Raw genomic sequence first — 19,648 nt, forward strand, 5'->3', positions numbered from 1 at the left:
TTTTGTGATTTGTTGCTATACAAATAAAAATGAAATGAATCACTTATGGGAATAAATGATGGTGGTTTTTTTTTTTACATCAACAAAGTATAAAGAGAGATTAAGAGTTTGAGCAACAGTCGTATTTAAGTTTATTTACGTATCAATCACATTCCCAATATTGATATTCAGAACGTTTTGAAAATCAAATATACAAATACGATGACGTCTGATGATTGTGCGCACAACAGATAAACCAGGTTATACTTTATTTCCACAACATACCATGAAGATATCAAGTGACTGGACGGCAAAGGTCATCATTGGTCTCATCACACATTTTACAGTCAGTTTTTCTTTTTTGTCATGTCCAGTCTTTTTACAGGGCTGACAAAGTTGTGTTACAGTTCTTTTCTGGAATTATGTCCCTTTTCCTTTGGATGACATTGTTGTTTAAACAAATTGCATGCACCGCTGTCTCTCCAGTCCCAACAGTGGTTTTGATGATCTGTCTTTAATTTCTTACTGTCCATTGAAATAAACCCATATGTCAACCGCAGATACAGTAAAATAGAAGAAAAATATCTGTGACACAGCAGCATAGTCAATACTAAGTTATCTTCACCTTACATTGACCACTAATGATAAAGAAAATCCACTGACGGATGGACCATATACAGTGACTGCAGCAAACCTGTGTGAAATTCTACATCCACACAGTGTAGGAGACTTTAATCCCAACAAAGACTGAATGAGTCACAGCTCAATGAGGCCCAGCAGTCACACCTTGTCCTCCGGCACGAAGCTGTCCTGGTTGAGCCCCCTCTTGTCTCGGTTCTTCCCAAAGGAGAAAGAAAAAAACCCACCAGTGGTCTCCTCGTCTCGCTTTCCTCCTCTGACCTCCCCCCTCAGTGCTCTCTGCTGGTGGTCTGCGGCTCTGCCGGGCAGCAGATTAGGCGTGGAGGGAGTCGGGGTGGTCTCCCCCCAGATGTACAGTGTCTCCCCCTCTGGGCAAGGCGGCAGCCCCTTGCTCAGGTAGCTCGGGCTCGGACTAGCAGAGGATGGCAGAGTACGCTGGCTGCCGTTCAAGCAGCTGGAATTGTGGTCAGCTGAGCCTTTGCGCGAGTTTCCAGAGGAGCTGATGTTGGAGGAGCGGTAGTTGTAGGCTCTCCACCCGGGACGTTTGCGCTGATGACACTGGCACCTCAGGATGCGAATGAAAGCCAGCTTGAACTCACGATTGTAGCAGGGGTAGATGATGGGGTTCAGGCAGCTGTTGAAGTAGCCCAACCAGAAGATGACTTTGAAGAGGACGTCAGGTGGGCGCAGGTTCACATTAAAGGACCCTGGAGAAAGGAGAGTGGGGAAACATTGATTTAAAGGTTAATGTCCAGCTTTGTGACAACTCAAAAGAACTCCTTAAAGGTTCAGCGTGTGGAATTTAGTGACATCTAGTGGTGAAGTTGCATGTTCCAGTTTAATATCTCTCACCTCACCCTCCCCTTGCAAACATTAAAGAGAACCTGTGAAAACCTTTAGTTGTCATAAAAACTCAAAAGATGTTTAGTTTGTCCAGTCTGGGCTAATGTAAAAAAAATGACGGCCTCTGAAGAGAGGACCCGCTCAAGATGTAAATATAAAGTATTTAAATATAAAGGGCCCATTCTACGGTTAAGAAAACAACGATTCGTACGATTTTTATGAAACACACTAGTGAAAACATCACTAGGATTATTTTATATTGAATTTCTGCCAATAGATCCTTTCACCTAAATCTAACACACTGAACCTTTAAAGCAATACTTCAACATTTGGAGAAATATTCTTGTTTGCTCTGATGCACAGGGTTTGATGAGAAGATCAATGCCACTTGCTAGAAGCTGAAAATGGTTATATAGTGTTGGAAATACTTAGTTAAAATGACATAGATGAATAATTTGTATTTAATGTGCTTCATCAGGGCAGTGTTATATCAGTGCAGCCTATTGATCCTGTCTGTGATGGATTATATCCAGTAGGTGGCAGCATTTACCAAGAATAACAGAGTAGCACAGTGACATGAAGCAGCAGAATAAATGGCCAGAGAGGACTGTGGGCTCCACACATCGTTTATCATTACAGCAAAGACCTTGTGAGCATCTTCATTAGCAGATAAAGTGCTTCCTTGTCAAAAAGCATTTGTAGCTGCCCTTTCACGGTTCATTTGAATGAATGAATACACCGGGGAGAGATAAGAAAAGTGTATATGCTGAACTAGGAAAAAAAGTGGCAGCCTATTCTCTGAGAGGTTATGGAGGTTGCACTACCACGGCAAGCTTTCCTTTTCCAGCACCTATAGATGGATGTTGGTGAGAAAACAAGTATACTGCTACACAGCTGAAGTTATGTGTGCATATGGATTCAGATAAGGAGTTAGAGACAATAAATAACTACACTGCAAAGTATCTAAAAACAGGTTAGTCACATATGCTAAAGAGGGAGCTTAGCCTGCACTCGCTAAATTGCATTAATCCTTCCGCGTGGGGCTTTTTTCTGTGGCCGAGCTGAAATAGAGGAAGAATATCTAACAAGCTCATGAGGTAAGAGGGGAGGCCTGAGGATAAAGGGGATTAATAAGCAAGTGTGATATTATTGTGGAAGAATAAAAGAATCAAAGAAAGAGAGAATGAAAGAGAAAAGGAGTGTGTGTTTGTGTGCGTGGGCAGATTTAAGTAGAAGTTTGTTTCTTGACACCAACGCACATTCTTAAATTAATATCAGGTTCCTGAAGAGACTGAGGATGCTCCGTAATCTCAGGATTTCAAGTGTGAAATTACCTCTTGTATGATATTATGGGCTCACAGACACCGCCGCTCTTCATGAATATCAGATCACAAGCTTTAACAATTAACTTAAGAGGGACAAGGTACATCGTTTCGTTCATAGCCTTGGGGGGAAATGTTGCAGACAGGGACGGGGATTGCTTCCATGTTATTAGTGGAAAATAAATTTTAAAAAATCATACTGTTTCTGTTTTGCTTGTGCTTAGATTTGCTCTGCTTGTGCTTAAACTGGTGGGACACTACATCAGGTGTCAACAGGTGTCTTATTGGTTTGAGAATTTGGAGGAAAGAGAGGAAATCTGCAGGAAATCTGTCCGAGCAACAAAACATCTGAGTGCAACCGTACAGTTTGAGCACAAGCAGAGCAATTCTAAGCACATGCAGCGCATATCTGAGTCCAAGCGCAGGGTTTTTAGTGAAAACATCACAAAATCTGAACTGTCAATCAAACTGGAAGACCACGCTCTTGAATAAAGATAGGGAAAAACTCCCATTGCAACTATGGAAAACCCCACAGAAGATATTTAATAGTCATGATACAGAGACAACACACACACACACACACACACACACACACACACACACACACACACACACACACACACACAAACAATACTTCAGTCACTTGGTTAACCTGAATGAAAGTGGTTGTGCGACAACATGACAAAATACACGTTCATTTAACTCAGTGGCTCCTAAATGACAGAGATACAGCTGTGTGTGTTTGTGTGTGTCTGCGTCTGTGTGTGTATGTGTGTGTGTGTGCTCTAGCTGCCAGACTGTGAGAGGAAACTGCTGTCTGGTTGTGTCTTGGCCTCCTGTACTGTGGATGAATGGGCCTCTTCTCAGTGGCTGGCATTTTCACATCATGTTATTTTCTCTTCTGGAGCGCCACTTTAATGTGATTACATAACTGTATGACTGTATGATGTCAGAGTAAGGTGGAACTTAAACTTGGTCATTCTCGACTCACCCTTTGTCTGCCTGCCTGTGGTGGCAGTAACTGGTAGGAAACAATAATAACTTCATTATAAATTACCATAATTGTTCTTGGGTCTTATTACATTGAAACTTAACACAAACACTCTACAAACAGAAGCTGAACTCAACATGAAATACAGATTAATCTTTTAATTATTTTATACTTTAAATACTAATAAAATTCAAAAAACGCCTTCAAGATTTGCCACAAATTACACATTACATCCAGCAGACTATTTCCTATGATATATAACAGAGATGACAATAATAATAATAATAATAAAAAAATAGTTTTGGGTATTCTTGCTCTAATAATTTTAGCTCTTCTATCTATCTATCTATCTATCTATCTATCTATCTATCTATCTATCTATCTATCTATCTATCTATCTATCTATTTGCTAGAACAAACACAGCTGTCTTGCTCTACCTGGATCCCAGGAAAGGTCCCTGAACAGCTGGAGACCCCTACACAGAACAAAAGGTGTCTGTTTTCTACACCAGCACCAGATGAAAGAGCAGGAAATCGGAGTGACAACATCTCCCTGTCGACAGATATGGCACATGTTTGTATGTTTGGCTCCTGTGTGAATACGCTCCATTTTTGTCGCGTGAAGAGTGTTTATGTTGAAAGGCCATGGCATAAACAGCAGAGGATGCAAGGGTCTCGGCTGAAAGACAAAGGTGTGGAGATAGCGGTGCAAGAGTTATTATTGGTGGACTCACCACTTCTGCTAAGAGAAATGTTTGTACCTCCTTCCTGAGGACGCACACACACACGTACACACGCACATCTCACTGTCGAACGCAGGAACATCTTAACTAAGCAAGGCATCCTGTTATTGTCACTGTTGGAAGAAGCAATACCTATTTTGTTCCATAGACCGAGCACACACACACACACACACACACACACACACACACACACACACACACACACACACACACACACACACACACACACACACACACACACACACACACACACACACACACACACACACACACCATGCACACAGTCGTTTCTCCTTGAGGAGATTAAATTGACATACATTGATATACTGGACACTTAACCATAGTTACTACTTACCCTTACTCTAACCATTACCTTAGCCTTAACCTTAACCTAAACCTAAACCTAAACCTAAACCTAATCTTAAGACATGTCATCATCTTAGCATTTAATTATTTATGTTATATCGTCTTGCTTTCTGTCCCCATGAGGAAGACAAGTCTCCATAATGTGACTGTATAAACAGATTGATGTCCCCACAACATGAGTAAAACCTGTAGCACACACACACACGCACACAACCTGTTTCATAACAAAGCCATAAATAGGATTAATATGTCTTGATCTGAAAGGACAGAAGTGTTATTACCCTTGCAGATTGCTTTCAATGAAACCATAGCATGAAGCTATTTTTAGGGAAATTGGGTTGACGTTGCAGGGTCCCTGGCGCTCACCCCGCTGCCCTGTGGCCCCTCGAGCTCGGCTCTGCCACTTACTCTGTCTTCCATCGCTTTGACACTTAGCACTCTCATTATTTTCCCCCTCCAAAAACTATTTCAATTACCCCCGGAGCACAAGGGCCGACCAGCTCGTGGCAACCACAAAATAAAAGGGCACCATACACACACAGCAAGCACACATTCACACAGTCGCAGCATCTCTCCCAGAAAACACGTACATGGAAACAATTGGTTAACACCTCCAAGTGTTGGTTTCTCTCACATTTGAGCACCAGTTGCTAAATGTGAGCCCTTCACAGGACATTAGTGGCTGTGCTGGGTGTTAAAGAGCTGCGGGAAAATGTGTGCAATGAAACAACACGCTGCATCCCCCTGAGCACTAATGATTTCCCTTTGGTTGAGTAAGGAGGTGAGAACGAAGGAAAAGACAATAAATTAAAGGTTGTCTATGTTTCAATGACAAACACAGACTGGTTCCACCTTCTCAAATATGCATATTTGCTCCAGCAATCAGCAGATTAATAGTGTATTTGAAAATAAGTTATGTTAAGTAAAAGTTTGTGGTGTACCCCCTTTTATTCTGATTATTCTTCAATTGCCTGTTCTAGTGATCCTTGATAAAGTTGCTTTCAGACATGCACTAAGCTCTGAAATCATGCAGAGGGGCTGTATGTGAAGTCAGTTGATCCTGACGTGTTGCGGAACTTTTTTCTCCTTGTAGAATGTCCGGAAAATGTCCAAGTGAAGCCCATGTGAGAATACAGCAGGAAAATGTCCAAGTGAGCCCATTTGAGAATACAGCAGGAAAATGTCCAAAGAAATTCACAGCGAGCGAGTAGGAGTGTTGAAGATGTTTCTAACACGCGATTGGAGCAAAACTGAACAAAAAACAACTAAAAGACTATAAATATCTCAGGATGAAAAATAGGCACCAAACACGAAGATGCTGTCGCTGACGTCAACTTGGAAAGACAATAAGATTCGAGAGCTTTTGGTGATATGGGTCTGCGCCGGTTTGTTGATGTGCTTTAAAAAAACACATGATATCCACAGTGGAATTTATATGACATGTCCTGCCTCCTGCATGCTCGACCCAGACGACAGCCCTTCCCTGAACGTTCCGGACATTTTCCTGTTCCTGTGAATGCGTCTGACCCAGACAATCTCGTGCTGCATTCTTTACATGTCAAATTCAAACTCCAGAAAATATCTTGGCCCAGTTCTCAGAGCTCATGTTTGAAAACAGCTTAAGTTACTAATTTGACTGCACTATAGACCAAATACAAACATTTCACATTGTCAATATCAGGTTACCACACAAACACAAAATGCATGTTTGGACATCTTATTGTCTGCGCAAGAATTTTAAATAAACCTCTGTGTGCTTTAACTATCTTTAGCTGCTCTGTGAGAACACAATCCACTATTGTGATATTTACAGGGACATCTACAGCATTATAACTATAACAAATGTTAATGTTTGACACATTTTGACATTAACAGTGTTTTGGTATATTTTATATTTACCACCTTACTGCTTAATGTACTAAAAGAGACTAATAGAGATCTGCTTGATGCAGTTTGAGAGGTTATTAAAAGTGTTTGGTTACTTTAATGACCTGGAAAGTTTCCGCTTCTTAAAAAGCCTGTTTTGTCCACTGTCTGCACGCGTCTGTAATTATTACTGTAATCTGGTGTTAATGGTGCCACTTTTTCATAATGTGAATGTGTTATGAATTAACTTATGGTTTAGTTGTATCGCTTGTATTGACAAAAGAAGTCAAGTTGGACAGCGCTGTGTGTGTGTGTGTGTGTGTGTGTTTGGGCTGCTTTTTGTCCAAAGTACCGACACTAACTTAAAATCATTGCTGTAGTGTTTATAGTCATGGAGTCTGTATATCTTTCTTTGCTCCAAATTAAAGGCGTAAAAGGAGACATGATAACTTAAAAACCTGAAAAAGAATCACTCATACTGTGGCCACATGCTTGCCATTTATACAAATATATTTATATACAACAAGCAAGGTATTCATAGAATTAAAATCAGTTTTATGTGAAGGTGAGAGTTCAGATATTTATTTAAGCTGCATGTGAGTAGCTCTCGGTGGCAGCATCACTTTCATCTTCAATTTTTTTGAAATCAGCGGCGAGAGAGAAGCAGCTGCAGCGTCACTGACACAATCACTGAAAACATACATGACCGTATGTGCATATAGGCACATAAACACACATCAATACTTCATCACCCCTCCACACGCACAACACATCCACCGCCACCAGCACACGCACAGAAACTCCCTCATACATTACATATTAGTGACAGTATGCAGAGGAAGTAGCAGAGTAATAACAAGTGTGAGGCAGGAAATCCCACTCTGTGGGTGGAGGCTAATGGATGCTGAGGGAGCAACATGTGGAGAGTGTCGCTGCCCTCTCAGGCTGCTCAGCTCAGACGTGAGTCACAGCAGTGAGCAGCGGCACAAACTTCAACTAAGAAACAACGGTGTTTGCATGCTTTTCCTTAATGCATCTCTGATTCCAGTTACAAAAAACCCCCCCAAAACATGCAATAATGTATATGGTGCATCAGTATGCTACGGCAGAGGTTGAACAGAGAAATGTAACCTTCGGAGCTTTCTTTGCACTTTGTTGATTAATCTTATATAAAGAGGCCCCTCCTGAACCCCTGCTCTCTTGAGACCTCTGCAAATCACAAATTGGAAAATTGCAAATGTTGGGTGCTCATGGTATGTTACTGAGAAAGTTAATCTCGCTATGTGACACGGCATAGTGATCCTGCCCCAGGTACTAATGTGTGTGTGTGTCCATGTGAGGAAGTGATGAGCTGCAGCCAGAGGCATAAACACATTCATGTGTCCACGGTTAATGCAAACAAACAAGGTCTAACACACTCATATTCATTTGCAGTCACAACCCACAGTGCCACAAGGGATTGTGGCAATCAGGCAAAACCATGATTTGAAATACTGCAGCCATGCATGTAGCTGACTAATCCCTTTTGTCCAAACTTCATCAAAGACTTCCTCCCCACAATACAGCATGGCACAACCATTTTGGTTTTAATTTTCTCTGCAGGTTTTTAAGCAGCCATGTCAGTGGAGTGTTGAATACTTGCCAGGAGCAGTGGCTCCAGGGAGCCTGGACCAGGAGCAGAGCTGTTTCTTGCTAAACGCAGACTAACCATGTGCATATGGCCCTGTGATCGCCAAGGGGCCCTGATGTGACCGGACAATGTTTTTTTGTCCCAGGGCTGTATATTATAAAAGTTTTAAACTAAAAACAAGTATACTTTGGTACAGACATTATCTGACCAATAGCTTTAGGCACAGGCTATCCACCATGATGCTGGCTAGTTTCACTTGAGTGAAAAATAGCTACACAACAAGCTAACATCAGTTACACCCAACCAATGTCAGACTTATAAACTTGGGAGAAAAAGATGAATGACTTAATCCTTATATCTCAATTCATCACAAGGATTGAACTGCATGTTTAAAATAAGGAACCCCTATATACCGTATGTTTATTTTAATTATATATTGTATATTGTACATGTATTGTATTTCTTATAGATTACCCCAGCGGGGGCAGTTCAATTTTATTATTGCAAATACACATGACACTGTCCCTGTGTTTACTTTCTTCACCAACACAGATGAAAGTGAGAGGACAAGATGAAGGGATAGAGAAAGGAAGGAGAGAGGAAGAGCAGGTACTGCCCACTGTGGCCGGTGTAGGATTAGCATGATGTCCCTGTGCTGCATAGAAAGTGACGGACCAGATCACATTCAAACTGTCTATGTCTAATTACCACAGACAGATGTAACATAATATAATATAATATTATATAATATTATATTATGTATAGCTATCATTATTGAATTTTTAAAATTGAACATCATAAAATATATATACACTATATAGATCAGGTAAATCACTATAGATTTGGATCATATTCCTCTGAATGTTCCACAACATTTTTTATCATCTGCTTTCTCCAAAGTCAAATATGACGTCACCTCAACTGACGTGCTCCCCCCACCTGCGCTTCCTATTGGCTAACAGCTCAGAATGTGGCTAACATTTAGTATTGTCCTTATCTTCCCAAGTCCTACATAATAACATTGCCATATTGCATGGTTAGTTAACACTAGTTTCTAATTTGATTTTCGAATATTCTTATTCATTCCTACTGTATGTAAATGGAGAATAATGTCTTAAGTTTGTTAGCATTCGTGACAATAGGTGATTATGCCAGCGTAGCTGATGTAAAATCATTTATCATAACACCACTCGTAGAAAGATTTGTAATCTGGGGTATGATATGTTATTTAAAGTCTCATTTATATGTAAATTGAAGATGATGCAGATTTGGCGTGTATTCATGAAAATGAAATAATGACGCCACCCCCAAACAAGATTTTGCATAGGGCCCCCAAAAATCTAAAAGCGGCCCTGCCTACAGGCCTCTTGATTAATTGAGCAGGGAGAGGGGGGGACCTATTCTTCACTTGGCACACAAGGAGTGTGTTTGTTGCATCGGGAGAGATTAACTGTGACTCAGTGACTAATGCAACAATAACACTAATAATGTTTGGATAAGCTTGAGAAAAATTCCTCCTCAGACTCTTAAAAACATGGTTGTATCCCTTATTACAGGACCTGAATTCAGAGACTACACAGTCAGCAGTGTTTTGGATTTACTGAGTAAATGGTGCAGAACTGCAGAATCTCACAGTTGATCCAAAGTTAAAGTCTGCGTAATAAACTATGATGCATACTAATTTAATTACATTTACAGACACTGCGAAGTCGGGGAAATACTAAAGCATATTGAATGCTGCAATAATATATGGCTGATGCTATTTTTTTTTATTTGTGCAGTATAAAACGACCACTCCAGTATATCAAAGCCCACACAGAGGTTTGGTGGCAATTCAGAGAAGTAAATGTTGCCCAGGAGACTTTCCCAGTGTCAGCTATAGATTTGATTTACAAGGCCTGCAGCAGTCTTTCACTGCCTCAGATTAACTTCTATACAGACATCCAGACTGTCACATATTTTCTGCAAGATGCCTTTTAACTAGTTGAATATTATGACGTTTTGTTTAAAGGAGTGGGCTGTGAGGAAAGAGATTTTAGTAAATGGCCAAACATGAGTTTCATTATTGACAGAATAACAGAATCAGTATAAGAGAGGATCCACGGAACCTACCTATGGGTAAGGCGAGAAAGAAGGGCAGCCAGCAGAGAGTAAACATGCCGACCACAACTCCCAAAGTTTTTGCTGCTTTCTTCTCCCGGGAGAATTTCAGAAGTTTCACCGTCAGGGAACTCCTCGCTTGTTGCGCTCGGCCCTTGCCGGGGCCAGAAGAGGCTCCGGGCTCCTGCTCCTGCACCTGGGACCCCTTGTGGATCCTGAGGGTCAGCTCGCTGGAGTTCATCCTCTCACGCATCACCCCTGCCTCCAGGTTCTTAGTGGTTCGTTTGGCGACTATGTACACGCGACAGTACATCACCAGTATGACGACGAGCGGGATGTAAAAGGAGCCGAGCGAGGAGAAGAGCGCGTAAAACGGCTCCTCGGTGATGGGGCACACCGTGTCGTCCGGCGACGGCGGCTGCTTCCAGCCGAACAGAGGCCCGATGGAGATGACCACCGACAGCACCCACACGCCGAGCATGGCCAGCAGAGCCCGCTTCTCCGTCACGATGCCCGGGTACTGCAGCGGGTGGCTCACCCCGATGTACCGGTCGATGGATATTGCGCACAGGCTCATGATGGACGCGGTGCAGCACAGCACGTCCACCGCCGCCCAGATGTCACAGAAGATCCTGCCGAACACCCAGTAGTCTAGGATCTCCAGGGTGGCGGACACCGGCAGCACCGTGGTGCCCAGCAGCAGGTCCGCGATGGCCAGGTTGATGATGAAGTAGTTCGTCGGGGTGCGCAGGTGCCTGTTGCACACAACCGAGAGGATGACGAGGATGTTGCCCGCGATGGCGAACACGATGAAAGCCCCCAGCACCAAAGCGAGCGGGATGGCCCGGCTGAGGTGCACCTCGCTGGGCTCCGTGTGGTTTCCCCCAGAGCCGTTGGTGGAGTTGACCTGGGAGAACAAGCCCGGAGTCCCGTCGAGATCCGACGAAGAACTGTTTTTCCAAAATGCTGTGGCATTGTCAGTGCTCAGACTCATTTTGACTCAAGAGGTCCTCCATAGCAGGCTTCAGGAGACTTGGAACCGCAACTCACACGAAGAGCTTCACCAAACATAAATAAACTTGGTCTATAAGGCGCAGCTCTGCATGGTTTAACTTCGCGTTTCCAAATTAGTGGTTTGAAATGGTGAACTCCGCGCACTGCATTAGGAGGAATGCCCATGCGGTCCCTCTCCCTCCACTCTCCTGTGGGCTCAGAGGAGATGTGAGGGGGGCAGCAGCAGTCGTCCCCTGCCTCCTCGCCTGTCCACCTCCTACAGCTCTGCCATACACTGACTGAACATACTTCAATACGAGTCTGTGAAGCGCAGATGACGCGTCATTACACGAACAGTGACTCCACAGTCACATTTTACGCGCAACTTTGTGAGATGGAGAAGGTTAAGCGCCTCACTGGTCTTTTGTATTTGTTTCCCCCTCTCTGTTGGAGGGTAATAACTGGACAACTTGAATTCACTTACTTCTCTGCCAGAAACATTAACTGTATTTTTTTTTATCTTGAGGTCCCTTAAAAGAGGCTTTACTGGCAGGAGAAAAAACAGGTTAATAGAAAAACCTAACTGAAGGTATGCCTAGCCATATACAGTATGTTCCAGTGTAAATAAACATTGAAATAAGATCTACTCAGGTTACTTCTGTGCGGTTCTTGAAATATTTAACAATGTAAATAATGTGCCCTGAAGGTTTAAGCCAAAAAGGTATAAGTAGATAAGAAAATCACATAAAATGGCACCTCCTAAAACAGGTATTTCTCCTGAAGTACATTCCTATTATGGTAAAGCACAAGAGTTCCTCAAAGTAATCTCATTTTGGACGTGAGCTCACTTAGTAAGGAGTGACTGATTTAATGGGCTGAGTTCAGACACATGCACATTCCTCCTAAAACTGTGGTTCCTCCTGTTTAAGAGCATTTTAACCTTCTTATGATGTAACATAGGTCGACGAATGCGTGGAAAAAACGAATCGTCTAAAAACCTGCAGAGAAGTGAAACTTTTATGATTCAAGGCAATAAAACAGAAGACGTTCAGTTCCATTAGGAATCTTTCAAACTCTTTGAGTGTGATTTTATTTACCCACTGCGCTGCACGTTTGGGATTTACAACATTTTGTTGGAAACATAGTCTGCATTGACTCTTTCTCCTCAGGACTGTTTATGACTTCAGGTTTTCTTTTCTACCATGAAGGTCTGGGATGTTGAGTTTGAACGAGTGTATTAAACATAAGCATGTGAAATGTAGAGTATTTGCTCTGAATATTTATCCTTTATTCACGAGTATTAAGCATCTCTTCTCTTTTTCATGCATCATATTTTTTAGACCAAAACTGCAAAGTCTTAACTTTGTATTGTTTTTATTTCTCATCTTTGACTGTTTCAGTCTGTCAAACACAGTCACTCAAACTTGAGAACGTTTTTTTAAATATTCAAAAAGTGAATTTGCTGTTCTTTGTGTTTGTCGTTGATTACTGATAATGTACTTGTGTGATAAAAGCATCATAAATCATAAATTTAACAGCATCTTCACAGCTCAGAAGTGTAATTTAACAGCTTCCACTCTGGCATATTTAAATGTCTTAACCAGCATTTATTTCCATAAAAAGTCAAAGAAAAACCCAGATGCAAAACAGATAAGTGAGGGCAGATGGTGGTTTTGGATAGGGCAACTTGAATGGTCTGTAAGAAAGAACCACAGTCTCAATTATATAGCTGGTCAGCATGCAAAGAAGTAATAGACACAGAAGCAAAACTAGAACTGCACTCAGCAGAGCAAGATACAGAAAAAAATCTGCCCCTTAATCCACATCCGCCCCAAAATGTAAAAGGTTCCTCTCAGGTCCAGGCCTCATCCTTCCACCAAGTTTGGAGGGAGTTGGTTCAGTAGGTTTTGTGTGATCCTGCTCAGAAATAAACCAACAAAAACACACAGGTTAAAAAACACAACCTCCATGGCTGAGGTAGAAAGAGTCACCACTTGCTTTCCAAAGCTGTACTGTGAGAAAAATCTGCTATGAGACTCATTACAAAAATCTGTGCTCACACTGATTTGTGAATCAGTTGTATTTGAACAGTGCTGGTGTCATTATTTTGTCTCATCTCATCAACTCACTTGAAAATAACCAATTTTATTAAACTGGACTTGAAACTCAGCTCAGGACGACCAATTCTCTGTGCTCTGCATGTGTTCCATCTTCTCATATGAGTGATGTTGTTTGATCACACCGGGAGTACTGCTGAAAAAACGACATAAAAAAGTACTTTCATCAAACTGTTGGAACAATATGCATTCATTTTTTAGCCCAAGTATTTAAGGTGGACCCCAGGAAGCCTTGCTGCACTTGAACTATTTCCCAATAAGCAAATCATAATTTTACTGACATGAAAAGTGCTTTGGAGATCAACTTAAAACAGCTGAGTGAAATAAATAACTCAACGCACCAAACATAGTTTTCATACAGACACCATTATAATCTCCAGAGCTCAGTGAGACACGCAGCTGTAAATCAAGACATCCCTGAAATGTGACAGTGTGGGGAAAGCATTCCTTCACTGTGTCTCAATCCTTACATGTACACACTCAGGTATTATGTTCATCTTTCTTAAAAGACGAACCTCCTGGAATTATCTAGGTTCAGATCCGTGTCTGGACGTGAGATGCCTCGATGAACTGCCTCTCACTGCCCATTTGATTTGATTGAATAGACTGAGCTTTCTAATATCATTAAAGCTTGTGCTGCTCAGCGCGCTGCCAAGTGCCCTGAACAGTCTCATATCGCTCGCTGGAAACACGACTTGAGCGGGAGCATCCACCGTCTGTCTGTTCGCTTCAGTGGTGGGGATTTGCCTTAAATTCAAGAGGATCAACTTTTCTTCTTGGCAGGGAAAGCAAAAATAAATCTTAAATTACATAAGACGCGGAGCAATTTCTTTTTGAAGACATGGCTCCACGTTTTGAGCCGTGATTTGTCATTATCTGTATCCATTTTAACATTAATCTGGGATTTAGAAAGAATATGTTTTTTTCCTAAACGGTAAAAAAAACTACATTTCCAAATTTAGAGTACTTTGTTTTAGTAATGCCAGAGATTTATTTATTCTTTGTACGATCCCATTTCAGTGAGATGTTTTCTAAGGAGTCAAATGAAAGCTGCAGTTTTTGTTTCCCTCTGTCATATCTCATCATGGTAGAAAAGCAACTGTTGATTTCATTTCATCTTCTGCATTAAACTGTTTGAGTTCAGTCATCTGGGTTAAACATTTTTCCTGCTGCAAAGAGTTGAGAGGTGAAAGGTTCGAGTCTCGTTTTGACCTTATGCTCCTGTTCACGGCCTGGGCTCGGTCTGGTCCGGTCACGGTTCTACTCTGCTCATTGACTCCACATGTTCACCATTATTTAGCTCAACTAGGGAGACAAATGCATTTATTACCACACTGAACAAACAGGACGGATTTAGGAGCAGCTTGATCTGTGGCAAAATGAATAAATGATTTGACTGAGCTTTAGACAGGGTTGACTGCTCATCAGCTCTGAAGCACATGATGATCAACCGGTGTTGTTTTCAGATCCTTAGCTAAAGGTAATTTCAAGTTCATTTCAATATTATTTGTATAGCAGACAACATACATTACCTCAAGGCACTTTATAGTTAGGTCTCTATAGAGAAACCACACAGTTCCAACAATGAGCAAACACTTGGTGAGAAAAACAGTGGTGAAAAAAAGGTCCCTTTTAACGAGGAGAAACTTCTAGTAATAATAATAATAATAGCTTCATTTGTATAGCACTTATCGAAACAAGGTTACAAAGTGCTTCACAAAATAATCAATGGCAAAAAGAAGAATGAATTATAATAAAAGGTATTCAGAGAGAGACCAGGAACATCTCATTTGAACTCTGTAAGACTGGTTGTTGTAATGAAAATAATAATGATAATATATTCATACTACTACTACTGATGATAATAATAATAATAATAATAATAATAATAATAATAATAATAATAATAATAACTAGGGCTACGTTGTAGCACTAACGGGCCCGAGCACACGCATTTTGAAGCCTGTTGCGGTTAGTGGGGAGATCCGTCCGTCTGTCCATCCCAAAAAAAATTTAAAGTAACTAAAAGTACGAAAGTAACTAAAAAGTAACTAAAAGTACAAAAGTAACTAAAAAGTAACTAAAAGTACAAAAGTAACTAAAAGTACAAAAGTAACTAAAAACAAGAAAGTAACTAAAAGTAACTAAAATTGCAAGTAACTAAAAGTAACTAAAAGTACAAAAGTAACTAAAAGTACAAAGTAACTAAAAGTAACTAAAAGTACAAAAGTAACTAAAAGTAACTAGAAAGTAAAAAGTACAAAGTAACTAAAAGTAACTAAATAAAAGTAAAAAAGTACTAAAGTACAAAAGTAACTAAAAGTAACTAAAAATCAAAGTAACTAAAAGTACAAAAGTAACTAAAAGTAACTAAAAGTACGAAAGTAACTAAAAGTAACTAAAAGTACGAAAGTAACTAAAAGTAACTAAAAGTACAAAAGTAACTAAAAGTACAAAAGTAACTAAAAGTAACTAAAAGTACAAAAGTAACTAAAAAGTAACTAAAAAGAAAGTAACTAAAAGTAACTAAAAGTAAAAAGTAACTAAAAATACAAAAGTAACTAAAAGTAACTAAAAGTACAAAAGTAACTAAAAGTAACTAAAAGTACAAAAGTAACTAAAAAGTAACTAAAAGTACGAAGTAACTAAAAAGTAACTAAAATTCAAAGTAACTAAAAAGTAACTAAAAGTACAAAAGTAACTAAAAAGTAACTAAAAGTACAAAAGTAACTAAAAGTACAAAAGTAACTAAAAAGTAACTAAAAGTACAAAAGTAACTATAAAGTAACTAAAAGTACAAAAGTAACTAAAAGTACAAAAGTAACTAAAAATACAAAAGTAACTAAAAAGTAACTAAAAGTACGAAAGTAACTAAAAAGTAACTAAAAGTACAAAAGTAACTAAAAGTAACTAAAAGTACAAAAGTAACTAAAAGTACAAAAGTAACTAAAAAGTAACTAAAAATACGAAAGTAACTAAAAGAAACTAAAAGTACGAAAGTAACTAAAAAGTAACTAAAAGTACAAAGTAACTAAAAGAACTAAAAGTACAGTACAAGTAAAGTAACAAAGTAAAGTACAAAGTTACAAAGTCAAAGTCAAAGTAACTAAAGTATGAAAGTTACAAGTAACGAAAAGTAACGAAAATACAGTAACTAAAGTAACTAAAAGTAAAAGTTGATCAACCAGAAAAACGTTCAAGAGTTATCTCCATCTTGTTTAAATCATCATCTCAATATGAAGTTGATCTGATGAAAGCCCTACGACAAGTTCGTCAAAGTAAAAATGTGAAAAATGGCCAAAATGGCCACTAAAGTCAAAATGGCGGGCTTCCTGTTTGGTCTAGCATATCTATCCAAGATACTTATTTGTTTGTTATGAGAAGACACATGGCCCTAATGGTTTTTTGTACATGTCCGCAACTCGTGGTGCCGGGGCTGCCCTTTAGGGGGCGCTAGTCAGTTATTTTGCCACGCCCATTTCAAATTACTCCAGAATACAATTACTTTTTGGGGTTTTGAATTCCCTGCAAACTTTGGTAACAATCCTTCGAAATACAATAGGGCCTCCCACCGGAGGTGCTCGGGCCCTAATAATCAAGCAAAATCAAAGTGTCAAAGTAAAGTACTCTGCCTAAAATAATCAGATAAATTACAAACGTAGTTTATTAATTTTATCATAGAAAACAAACTATTATGAGGTATAGCAACCTTTTTTTCAATGACACTAAAATATCCCAGACATGACATCAAACTTTCACATGTTAAAGCAAAACTCCCGTTATGGTTTTGTTCCATCAATAGGCAGAGAAGCACTTGTGAAGCCCACACAAACCCAATCTATGGCGGCCCACCTGGACGAGCAGGCTCCCGCTGCCTCGTGTAGCTTCTCCCACACCATACATGGCTGTTGTGTAATATGCCGCAACCCAGAGAATACTGGCATATCTACTGGGTTCAGTAATACAATTTTGTCCGGGCCATAAATAGACTCAAGGAGCCGAGATACAAAGATAGAGAACACAATTAGCTCTTCCAGGTTTGTTTCTCTCGATACGTTCAGGCACTTGTCTTGGAGAGAATAACAGGATACGTTGCATCACGGCCTGCACGTTTTCTATCCATCACCAGGAGGAAGTTTCATTTCAGCAAGTTTAGAGTCTGTAAAAATAGCCTCTATTACCTGAGATAACACAACTCTGTTACATAAGAGAACAAATCTCTCATTGGTAAAGTTACATTCCCCAAAACACGAGTTGGCAAGAACAATGTGCAGTGAACCACATGGGTTGTTGGTAAGCTTCATCTCTATCATTAAGCTCTGGATTTTCAACCTCGGGGCTGGTGTGTTAAAGATATAATATGGAACAATTCCTCATTCAAATGTCTAAAAACAATTAGACCTATGTTATGTATTTTGTTGACTTATTTACCCACATTATCCAAAATGTTTCCAACAATGTTCCAGAGAAATCCATGTTTTTATTCAAGGTATCAGGATGTTTCATCTTGATCGCATTTTAAATGGGCCATTGCTGTTTTGCCGTCTCTGCTGTAGCGTCAGCGGCAAGCAGTGTACGAGGAAGGGAAAACACTGAGTTGCTGGTTAGCCAGTCGGCTGCTCTTTCCTTCCACTATTTCTATAGGTCATTTGTAATGGATCATGATTATTGTTTGCTATTTGCTGTGTGTTCTGTTGCCGAAGCCGAAGTGGCAATGGTGGTGAGGATTTCAACTCCCATGATCCCTCACAATGTCGTCAAACCAGGGGCCTGTACTACAAACCAGGATTATAAACTAACCAGTATAAAAGCACTGCACACTGACCAATCAATTCCTTTGAAAGGTGACATCACCGTTCTGTGAATAAACCTCTGTTTGCGTTAATGTTGGTCTTTTTAAACGTACATTATGTAGATTTTGGCCACCAGGGGGCTCTCAATTAAAACAACAGCACAAGACCTTGTCTGATGATGTCATGAAGCAGCATGGGAGTTGTTGAAATTATATCAGAGATGGACACGGGTCACTGGTAAGGCAGATAAGACACAATTAAAAGGCGACACAAATTAAACGTCCTATTACATTGGATAAAATTGTGGAATTCCCTGTGTTTGAACATTGTTGGAAACAAGTCAAAAAAATCTACAACATAGGTCTAGCTGTTTTTAAACATTTTAATAAAGAATTGTTACTTATTATATCTTTAACTTTATAATGTGATAACAACTCGTTGGACACAATTAATCGTTATAATAATAACCCTAACCCTAACCCTTGTATTTTTACAATCTGATGAATAGCACCATTATGAATATCAGGTTACTACTGATGTATAAATCTTTCCATTCGTGTTATACTTTGACCATGTTCCCTTCAGTCTTCAAATTCCTGCCTCTCCCTTGTAAAAACAAGAGAGATCCCATCTGGTTTCCTCTGAACCAGCTCACGATTCACACCTCAGCTCATGGATGTGACAGGCTCCGCCACCTGGTTGCACATTTCCCCAAAACCACAACACAGACACCAGACGGAGGCCGACAGAAGCCGAGCTAATATTTTCGTTTCCCAGACAACAGACATTGGACTCTAGCTTAATGGTTCGTATTTGGGATATCATGAAATATCTTGGACAAGAAAGCCACATAGCCGTCCAAGTCTCCAAAGATTGTCACTGAAAATGAGAAGGGAAGTTAAACTCTCCTCTGGGACTCTGCTGGGATTTGCTGGGCAACATCTCTGCAATCAGAGCGACTGACCAGTTACCAACTCTGCTTTGTTTGTTTCTTTTACATTAAACAAAAACTTCAATGAACTTGTATGTTAGAATCTTTCATTCCCAGGGATGCAGTTGTCTTCGTCTGGCAGCTGTGATAGATTCCAAAGCACTGGGCTGATTATTGCGATGGTAAATTGCTGTGGAAGAAGCCCAAAGCTTTTCAGCTGAAATGTAGATGAGGTGAATAGAAACTATTTCCCCTCATTTCACCACAAGTCAGACTGCTGATTTGAGCATTTTGCTAATATTTTATGAAGCTGCTTCTACTCCACTGCAAATGCG

The 19,648-nt window shown here is 40.2% G+C and overlaps 1 protein-coding gene across 1 annotated transcript; it reads right to left on the reverse strand.

Moving 5' to 3' along the window:
* Nucleotides 1–114: 114 nt before the first annotated feature.
* Nucleotides 115–11,809, reverse strand: LOC118112781 (alpha-1A adrenergic receptor). Its single transcript, XM_035162338.2, has 2 exons — nucleotides 10,492–11,809; nucleotides 115–1,325 (listed from the first exon to the last, which is right to left on the reverse strand). Exons 1-2 carry the CDS (start codon nucleotides 11,471–11,473, stop codon nucleotides 760–762), a joined length of 1,548 nt encoding a protein of 515 aa, XP_035018229.1. The 5' UTR covers nucleotides 11,474–11,809; the 3' UTR covers nucleotides 115–759.
* Nucleotides 11,810–19,648: the final 7,839 nt, after the last annotated feature.

This window comes from Hippoglossus stenolepis, chromosome 7, assembly GCF_022539355.2.
Source record: "Hippoglossus stenolepis isolate QCI-W04-F060 chromosome 7, HSTE1.2, whole genome shotgun sequence".
NCBI lineage: Eukaryota > Metazoa > Chordata > Actinopteri > Pleuronectiformes > Pleuronectidae > Hippoglossus > Hippoglossus stenolepis.

What these genes read in the sequence shown, in the direction of transcription:
- LOC118112781 (XM_035162338.2), bottom strand. Translation starts at nt 11,473, where the DNA reads ATGAGTCTGAGCACTGACAATGCCACAGCATTTTGGAAAAACAGTTCT. An exon ending in CTTTCTCGCCTTACCCATAG is followed by an intron (nt 1,326 to 10,491) that starts GTAGGTTCCGTG and finishes TCCTTTCTCCAG; the next exon opens with GGTCCTTTAATGTGAACCTG.